This window comes from Glycine max, chromosome 3 (assembly GCF_000004515.6).
Source record: "Glycine max cultivar Williams 82 chromosome 3, Glycine_max_v4.0, whole genome shotgun sequence".
Classification (NCBI taxonomy): Eukaryota; Viridiplantae; Streptophyta; class Magnoliopsida; order Fabales; family Fabaceae; genus Glycine; species Glycine max.
The window spans coordinates 39,731,297-39,741,877 of NC_016090.4; the positions used below are offsets into that span (position 1 = coordinate 39,731,297).

At 32.5% G+C, this 10,581-nt stretch overlaps 1 protein-coding gene across 2 annotated transcripts; it reads left to right on the top strand.

Annotated features, from left to right (window-relative positions):
- Window positions 1-6,732: 6,732 nt before the first annotated feature.
- LOC100799357 (uncharacterized) lies at window positions 6,733-9,100 on the top strand. Of its 2 annotated transcripts, none has more exons than XM_006576918.4 (2): window positions 6,733-7,005; window positions 7,370-9,100. In XM_006576918.4, the coding sequence occupies exon 2, from the start codon at window positions 7,455-7,457 to the stop codon at window positions 8,940-8,942; it is 1,488 nt and encodes a 495-aa protein (XP_006576981.1). In that variant the 5' UTR covers window positions 6,733-7,005; window positions 7,370-7,454; the 3' UTR covers window positions 8,943-9,100. The 2 variants fall into 2 exon arrangements, with proteins under 2 accessions (XP_006576981.1, XP_003521332.1); XM_003521284.3 differs by having other exon boundaries at window positions 6,756-7,005; window positions 7,419-9,100.
- Window positions 9,101-10,581: the final 1,481 nt, after the last annotated feature.

Consider the following 10,581-nt stretch of genomic DNA (forward strand, 5'->3'; position numbering starts at 1 on the left):
CTCTTGTCAGGAGCAGCAGAGAACCGCATTTACCCAAATATCTTTGGCCAAAACTTTGGAAATTCAGCTGCATCAAGTAACTTATGGAAATTCAGATTGACATACAGTGACGCGTCAAAAAGTTCTCTACAAAAAATAATAAAGTATTTTTTTTTAAATTCAGTGTATTTTTTAGATGCATGTAAACAAAATATCTATATATATAAAAGTGAAACATATATAAATATAATTATATATATAATAGCATGTCCGGTGTTAATTTGTTCAACGAATACAACTGTTATTTTTCTAATCAAACATAATTATATATCATGCTTTTGAATGCCTAATTGCACGACCTAAACGACCTAATACCAAATTTCCATGAAAGAATTTGTTCTTCCCTCTAGTCTTGGTTCTTGTAATAGGTTGCAAAGTCATTACCTCATTTCAAACGTAAGTAAGATTTTAGAAATTAAGAGAAACTTAAATTTTAATGCTTTGGAGTAAAATATGATATTTTGATTAGTAAATTTTGAATAAATAGAAAGGATTTGTTAAAATAGTTTAATTGCTTGGATTCATGGACATTTTGACAAGAAAGTAATTGTTTTGAAAATTTTAAGAACGAAATCCATAGAAATAATTTAATGGGTAAAAATATTCAGAAACTAAGTTCCAATGAACATTAATTATAATAGAAAGGACCAAAACTATGATTAACATAATTAATTAATAAAGTGGCACATGGCGACACACACTAAACTTATAATAATATTTAAATAGTAACGTGTGAAGTTAATTTATACTCAAAATTAAATTCTTACTTCCATTTTATTTGGGCATGCACCCGATTGTTAGCACTAAAGGAACAGAGAGGGGTTCTTAAAATCAGACGCATAAATCCAAGCAGAAAATAAGGGAGAATTCGTAATTAGGTGTGGTTAGACACTATTAAAACATGTAATTAGGGAGTAAGGACGTTGTATGAGTTATAATTAAGTGCTTAATTAGTATATATATGCATCAGTAAAAAAAATAGTATATGCAGTGTAAACTTTTTTTTTTCTGGACGAATAAAAACATGTAAATTAGTACTGCTGGTGGCCGATGGGTCATTCCGAATTGAAAAGCTCAGAGAAATTAACCCACCAATATTGAATATGGTAACCCATCAGTCATCAGTACCATTAAGGATCCAATTCCAGTTATTTGTTAGTATTAAGATGTTTGATTTGTAGAAATTCGTCATAGAATAAAACCTAAAATTAAGTCGAACTCTAGTCAATCAGCTGGCAATTGGCCCAAGGCCAAGAGTCTTTTGTCAGTATTAGTAAATTTAATAAGTTCATGTGCAATTACCAATTGTAAAAATTAATATAAACGCGACACATTTTATAGGGTGCACCCCTGAGCCATATGGTCTACGGTGCATCACAATTCCTGGCCTTCGGACTAATCAATTCTTCTCATATTGTTATGGCGCCGCGGCGAATATCTGGCTTTGGATTTGTGGCTGTTGTGAATTGTGGGATGGGTTTGTTTAATTTGTCGTGCATTTTGTTGGGTCTGATTTCTTATTTGTAGTGGTTTCGCTGGTTTGCTATGGAGGTTTTCAGTTTGGGTGGAGATTACCGTTAGAAAGAGAAAAAATGGAGAAAGGAAAAGAAGAAGAACAGAGGAGAGACGGTTGAAAACCAAACAGGGAGAAAAATGGGAGAGAGAAAGAAGAACAAAAAATCTGGTAGGAAGGATATATAGCAGCATTGTGCTCTACAGATTTGTGAAAATTGGTGCATGGTGTTGGTGGACCACCTATGATGATCCACCTTAGAATCTGCCTATAAATGCGCGTTAAAAGTTTATTAAATTGATTAGAATAAGAAAATCTAGTAAATAAATGAAAAAGTATAGCAATTTTGCCAAATTAATTAACCTTGTTTTTATAATGTTTTTTTTTTTAATTTTTGTAAAATCATTTCTCTTACTCCAATGGTTCATTTTCAACGAAAATAATTCATTTTCTTTATTAATTAAAATCGATGTAGCACAAAAGCAACATTCTAAAAAACAATGCTTATTTTAGAATTTATGTTTCTTCTAAAACAATATTTATTATGGAACAAAGAAAGTATAGACGGTTAATTTGTTTGACCTAATATGTAGGACAAATAACCTACTCACAATTTATTAAAAAACATTCATTCATCCATTAATAAACATTTATTAAGTATAACTCCTTAGTAGTATTAATGAGATAACTTCTAATGGTTTATTAAACCATGATCACTATTAATTGACATGGTGTCTCATCATTTATCGAGCTTGACTATTAAAGATTCAATAAAATGCATGTAATTGAGCTTAGCTATAAAAAGTATAAAATATAGCTGAGAGAAGAGATGTCATTATAGGTAGTTGGTCACTATTAATATATACTTTGTACCAACAATATAATGATAAAAAAAATTACCGATGCCACCTAATGGAGGGAAAATTGTTAAAAATAATAGTCTTTTGCATGTCTCCAAAAAATCCCTATTAGCAAAAACAATTAGTTAGTACGTATTTGCTTAAGTTTTTTTATAAGAAAAAACAATTAATTTATGAAGAACAAATAAAAAAATTAATATAGGGTTAAAATTTTAGCCCAACAACTATAGCCATTCACTCGGGTTGGGTTGATTGTAAACAAATATTACGAAAATTAAAAAAAAATTACAGGATTCAAATAAGGAAGTGCAGGAAGCAAATGTCCAAAAATTGATACATTATGAAAGATCTATTATCCTAATTCTAATAGAAAATAATTTGTTTCTTTTTTATTTTGTTAAAGAAAAATTCATACGGAAGCCTAAAAGCCAGCCCAAAGGCAGCAGAAATGCTAGGGTTATACTAGGTGCACCCAATATTATTGTTGGTGCACTTAGCATTTTAAGTGAATGGACAAAAATACCCTTCACTCAAGCTGATTTGTATGAGTTATATGGATCAACTATAGATCATGTTGATCCGTGTGGTTTGTATGGACGAACTTGATCCGTATGACTCATATGGATCAAGTTTGTCCGTAGAAATCATACAGATCAACTTGATCCATATGTTTAAATTATACTTATGGATCAAGTTCATTCGTACAAATCATACAAATCAACAACGAACTTGCGTACCTTCAATGGAGGGTAATTTTGGAATTAACAAAAAATGTTGGATGCAGAGCTGGTGCAGCTAGCATCACCCAAATGCTAGGCTCAAATTTTAGCCCAACAAAGCCAGACAAATAGATTGGGCTCATTGGTAACAAAACTTTTAGGGTGTTCCTGGGTGCACCCAGCATTTTCCTATTTTTTCAATTTTTCCCTTCACTCTTACGAAAGAATACAGAAGAACTTTTTTCGTAAGAGTTTTTTTTTTTACGGAAGAACCTCTTCTGTAAAAATCTTACGGAAGAGGTTCTTTCCTAAACTCTTACGGAAGATGTTCTTCTGTTAGAGTTCTTCCGTAAGAGTGTAAGAGTTTTTTTTTTTAAAAAAAAAAATTAAATATTTTTTATGAATTAATTTAAAATTATACTTATGGATAAAGTTCATTCATACAAACCATACGGATCAATCATGAACTTGCGTACCTTTGACGTAGGATAATTTTGAAATTAACAAAAAATGTTGGGTGCACAAGCAATAAAGCTGGTGCAAACACCTAGATTGGGCTCATTGGTAACAAAACTTGTAGGGTGTTGCTAGGTGCATCCAGAATTTTCTCATTTTTTCAATTTTGCCCTTCACTCTTACGGAAGAACTTCTTCCGTAAGAGTTCCTCACTCTTACCAAAATATATATTAAATTTTTTAATAGTAAATATTTTTTATTTTTAAAAAAATATCGGATTAAATAATTCGTATGATTTATATCAAAATTAATTGTCACAAAATTTATTATTTAAATTTATATGCGCATTAAATATACATTAGAAATTTTAGTATTATGTATAGCAACATTATTTATTTTATAACATAATTGACTCATTAACTCTTACGAAAGAAGTTCTTTCGTAAGAATAAAGGGTAAAATTGGAAAAATGAGAAAATACTGGGTGCACCAACAATAATGCTGGGTGCACCTAGCAACACCCAAACTTGTAAGAAAGACTTGGACAAAAAAAAAATTGCAAACCAAGACCATTAGGGCAAAATATAAGGCTAGCAAAAAAACACCTTGACCTTTCAAGGTGACGAAAGGACAAAAGAAGAGAGTTTGGCTTCAACTCAACTCAACCTTCCAGATAATATGAAGACTGAAGATATCAATAGATTGGTGGACGACAAGAAAAAAAAACAGATCACAATAGTTCACTAACGATTAGAGGCTGATCTGGCAGAAGATTATTGGAACACTGAGAAATCATATTGAAAATAAAAACCCTGATAATTTGTATAAAAATATTCTAGGGAATTTTCGGGTTTTGAAAATTTGGGCTTGGAGAAGGCGGTAGTATTATCAACATTGATGTTTTATTTTCTTTAGCGTAAGAGTCCAATAGATAAGTTCTTACATTGGAAGTAGGAAGGTTTGTCATTCCAATTTGTAAGTTAGTTTTCAAACTCATCTTAGTTTATGTTTCAAAATCGACCAATCATAAGCAAGAGAGTATTTTGATTTTTCTTTTTGAATAAAATAAAAGTAAAGACTAATGACTATCTAGTCCAAAAAAAAAAAAACAATGTAATGACTCTCATAAATAAATATAGACGAATACAAAGTTAAAGTGGGGTGGGCTCCCCAACGTTTCGTGTGGTTTTGAGGACTATGCTAGGATAGAGAAAAAAAATGATCCACATAAACACAAGTCACACAATATGTCAAACAAAGACTAACTTCGTAAATCAATCATAAATAAAAGTTCGTTATCTCAACAAATAACCGACAGCCTCGTATGCAGGTGTCTTCAATAATTTAGGAAAAGGACTAAGTGGAGCAAGTTAACAATTAACCTGTGTTAAAAATTTTAGCTGCAATTTAAGAATTTAATTTCATTAAGTTAGCTATTAGAATGCTCCTGTTTTCGGGGCCTAGCCCCTTTATGTCACAATAAAATGTTCCTGTTTTAAAATGAAAGATGTAATTTAAGGCTTTAAGTGTAAAATTAAAATTACTGATTCAAAGTTTATTAAAGTAAATGTGTATTTGATTTATTTTATTTTATAGGAATATATTTTTTTAAAACTTCTAGATAGAGATTTAAGAAAGGTGCTTTTCTAAAAGAAAAGAAAAAGTTGTATCAATCTAAATTTCAACAACTTCATAATTAAATATACACATATGAATATTAAAACTGATAATATTTGAACCAAAAAAGCTCTTATATTATAAATTTAAATCCTGTAGGTAAAAATATTTTTATTGCACTCTTTATTTTTGTAACAGATGGCCATTTTTTATATATTAAAAATTACTTTTAGTTATTGTACTAATTTTTTATCTTGAGTATTTGTTGTTTTTATAATTATACCCTTTGGATTTGCTTGGCTCATGAAATTAGAATTGGAAATTAAATTATAATTCTAATTGCTAGAATAAAGTTGGTTTTGAATCATCATTAATTCTTGTATATGTTTGAGTTGTATAAAGAATTTGAATATAAAATCATATTTCTAAATTAAACTTTATAGTTATTAATTTTTGTGATTGTGTGATGCACAAGACATTAATCAATTATAAAGGGTAAATTGAGTTTCAAGAATAGCGTATCAAAAAAGGTAGTTTTAGATTATCTACAATCACCTACTTATATCTGAAATTTCTATCAGTTAATTAGATGAGAATGACAACCCTCACTCTCAGAGATTCCTAATGCACGACAAAGACTTCTTCTTTATCCTAATACATATAGGACCTTTGTAAATTACCAGGATCATCTCGCAACACAAAAAAAATAAAAGGGACACTTGTAGTTAGTGTAGTCAAATATGTGATTGTAATGGGTAAAATATCCTTTATATTGTGGTCACAACTTAAAACTATGTAAAGAGGTTTGTGTAGAGTTAAAACTTGTTCATAAAACTCATAAGGCTAGTTAAAATATGTTAAAGAGTTAAATTATAGATAAGGATGACAATAATAAGATGAAGAGTGGTAATAATGGTGAGGAAACAATAAAAATGATAATCAATAGTGAGACTATAATGGTGATTGAGAAAGTGGGAGAAATAATAACATTAATTGAAAATGATATCAAAGAGAATAACAATAATTGAAAAAACAATTAATTGATGAGATAATAAGGGTGAGAGTTTTTTTTACCAAAATAAGGATAGGAGTCTAGCACTTAGAAATTGAAATATAAAGAATAAAGATTAAGAATTGGAATATATTAGTTTAGTAATATGACAATTTCATGAAATTGGATTTCATAATTATGATTTTAATTTTGAAATAACTTCTTAACATTATAATTATATAGTAGACTTTTAATTTTAAATCCCAAACGTGAAAAACACATTTCAGTTAATTCTATTCAACTTTTAAAACTTTCTCTCTCTCTAAATCTAAGTTGCATATTCTTTATTAATGTGTTTGAATGAATTAGGCATGTTTCGTTTAAATTAAAAAATTAAAAGATCATTTATTTATTTCTTAAGAAAAGTAAAAAGAAATGGAACTTATATTAATCAAAATTCCAAAGTAAACATTGAAAAGAAAAGAAAAAACATTGGTTAGTTAGAATAGTGAGAAGAGAAATGAAAAATGAATGGTTTCGGGTCAAACCTTTACCGACCCAGATGAATATGTTGGAGCCGCGTAAGCTGTCGCTATAGTGAGACGGTTCCTCACGGTTCTGCTTCTCCTCTCTTACTCTATCCTCTTCCGTCTTCTGTTTCTTTTGGCATCAACAACAACAATTTGGGGTTTTTATTTATTTCGTTTCGGTCAAAAAAGGAGAAAGGAGAATATATATTATGGGAAAAAACTCTCCCTTCGCCTCTCCAGCTTCTTCTTCTTCTCCGTTTTCTGATGCTTTTTCTCGAAGGTACTAATTGAAGATCCCCTTTCCTTTTCGTTTTCGGTCTCCCCTTTTCTGACCCTCAATTTTTTTTTTGGAGCATCGTGCTGTGATAATATATATACTCTCTTCTTTTCTTTTCTTTTCTTTTTTTTTTTTCCTTTTCAAGATTTATGGAGATCCCTGGGTTAGGGTTAGATATAATATTTCTGTAGCATTTTTCAATTGGTTCAACTCTCTCTCTTTTTATTCTCTCCCAAAAGAAGAACATTTTTTTCTAGAGTAGTTGGTGTTTATTATTTTTGCTTTGGTGGTGTGTGAGGATTGTGTGGTGTGATCTGATTTTATAAACCTAGGGTTTTTGATAGTGGGGAAATTGATGTTGATGAAGGTGTGTATGAGGATGTTGTTTTGCTGAATTGTTTGTGGGATGGCAACAGCAATACAAGTAGTGATGAAGGAGATGAGCTAAAATAATGGGCGATACTTCTCTTCTCACTTGTTGTTTGTCAATGGAGAATCACCACCCATCCACGCTACTGTCCATGGATTCTAGTGCATCTTCACATGAGGAACTGGATTTAGAGATGAACACACAGATCATACCCCCCGATATCAATTTGCCCCTTTCGGCCGAGCGCAGCCCTCCTCCACAGCCATGGAATTCTGATCCCTGTGATATTCTGGATGTTGGTCTTGGCACTCAAGGCTATGAGACTGAGACTTTTCTCAACCTTCCCAAAGCTGGAAGGAAGTGCACCAAGCGCATTGATAGCATTTGGGGTGCTTGGTTCTTCTTCCGGTTTTACTTCAAGCCCGTGTTGCATGAGAAATCTAAGACCAAGGTCATCAGGGACAGCAGCGGGGTGTCGGGGTTTGACAAGACCGATCTCAACCTTGATGTTTTCATGGTTCAGCATGACATGGAGAACATGTACATGTGGGTTTTCAAGGGGAGGCCGGACAATGCATTGGGTAAGATGCAGCTGAGGAGTTACATGAACGGGCACTCTCGCCAAGGGGAGCGCCCGTTTCCGTTCAGTGCCGAGAAGGGTTTTGTTCGATCCCACAGGATGCAGCGGAAGCATTATAGAGGCCTATCAAATCCCCAATGCGTGCATGGCATTGAGGTTGTTCCATCGCCCAATCTAATGGGTCTCGATAAGGATGAGCAGAAGAGGTGGATGGAACTCACCGGCCGAGACTTGAATTTCACAATCCCTCCTGAAGCAAGTGATTTCAGTTCGTGGAGAAACCTTCCTAACACAGACTTTGGGCTTGAAAGGCCGCCTGTTCCGATCAAGAGTGCTCCTAATTCTCATCCTAAGAAATTGCTTAATGGAACTGTGCTGAATCTGTCTAACCATAGCAATGGTGATGCCATTGATCTATCTCCTGTAAATGGCAAGAAGAGGAAAGAGTTATTTCTTAATGATGAAGACTATTACTTGTCTGTTAATCCTCCATCTGATCGGATTCCAGATATAGAGATGCAACCAACCGAGCATCCCTGGTTGAATGACTTTAGTGGGGTGATGAAGAATGTTTGTGGCCCTGTTACTGCTGGAAAAACTATTTATGAGGATGAAGAAGGTTACATGATTGTTATAAGTCTTCCGTGTGTGGATCTTTCAAGTGTGAAAGTTTCTTGGAGGAATACTCTTATTCATGGTATCATTAAGGTTTCTTGTGTGAGCACATCTGGGAAGCCATATATCAAGAGACATGACAGGACATTCAAACTTACAGATCCGTCATCCGAACACTGCCCACCTGGTGAGTTTGTTCGTGAAATCCCTCTTTCAACTCGAATTCCTGAAGATGCCAATATAGAAGCATACTATGATGGGCCAGGATCAGTGCTTGAGATCATGGTGCCAAAACTTCGTGTGGGATCAGAAGAGCATGAAGTTCGTGTTTGCCTTCGCCCTCATCTTGGAGGGAATGATCTTATGTTGACTTGAGTTTTAGGCTCTTATTAAAATTGTTGGGGTTGCAAGCATGGTCCGAAAATCATTGTTTTACTAACTTTGTGCCTGTGTTATCTACAATACAAAAGTGCATCTCACATTTGTCTCCATTTTTTCTTATTAATTGCGATGGTTTTTTTGGGGTCCATAAATCTATTAGCGTTTGATTGTAATCATTCTTTATCTTTTAACATCCATCCCTAATCATTTATATGAAATTATTAAATCTGACCTTATGTATACTGGTTTGTTTTGGATTTACTTGTCTGATCTCTTAGAGGTATTTTGGGATTAGCATTTGTGTTTCTTGCCTATAAACTGAGGGAGGTGTACTTTTGAGGATAAAATGTAGTTATATCTGCCGATTAGAAAATCAACAGTTAAATTTTTGCAACTTCCTTATTTGTTAAATATGTGCATATAATCCAAACTGTAAATTTTTTAATCAGTAGTTGATATTGCATTTTTTTTCCTTTAAAATGTACCCCCTTAGCCAATTCTGAGTTTCTTGGTGCATAATAGCATCTTTATTTTGGTTTCAAAGTTTTATTACCCTGAGGAAATAAGTATACCCTTCCCATATAGGATGTAAAGAGTCTGGTAATTGTGCTTGTCTTCTGCCACCAGTTATGAGACTATTAGTTTCACACTCACTGGATAAAAAATAGAAAATGAAATATTCCTTTTCAACTCACCATGTCATTACCATCGCAATTAACTCGTTTAAATTTTCAATTTACTTTCAAATTGCCCTTTGACTAAAGCAATAAAAAAGGTAAGGAAATGAAGCCAATAGTTGGGGGTTTGATAAACCTAAAATTTAGTATAGTTCAAGATTTTTTGGGGCGGCGTTTGGGCTTTATGACTTGTAGCAAATGTTGAAAGTTGTGTAGTATTTAGTTGTATTAAATGTTTCATTTTAGTCAATAAATTGCTAAAATTAAAAAGGTTTTGTTAATAAAATAAACCACTGAAATCATTAGTTATTTACATCTTAATCTTGATTTTATTATTGGCTGACATGTGGGGGTCTATTAAACTGCTTCACAGCTGCACAATTATTAACAGACCTTATCCAAATTCGTGGAGTTTCGTTTTAGGCCTTCATATATATATATATATCCTGCAATAAGTTACGTGCTTTAGACATCATGTGTCGTAAAAGAATAGGAAAGTATAATGATGATGTGTGTAAACTGTAAAGTTTGTTAGTTACGTGATAAAAAATGAAAAATATTACATGAAAAAAAGAGTTTGTCAATGTTAGACTTTCTAGTACAGCATTTTTTTTATACTGGGTCATTTTGGAATTTTAGCCCATCATTTGTCGAAGAAGAAAAATCAACACCCATTGGAGGCTATTACTTCCTTTACTCTCTTTTTGTATTTCAGAATGATCAATTCAGAATATAAAATTATATTTTGAAATATACTTTCTTTTTTGACTTCTAGAGACTAGAATGACCACTCCAGAGAATAAAAAAACATTTTAGAAAAAATGCAGGAAGCAGTTTGGGAAGTGTAGGAAGCAACAGTCCCCATTGGAATACCTTAACGTACAGAATAATAGTAGAAGCTATACAAAAAAAGCCTCTCATAGTCCATTCCTGCGTTATCTCGAATTCTAGATAGC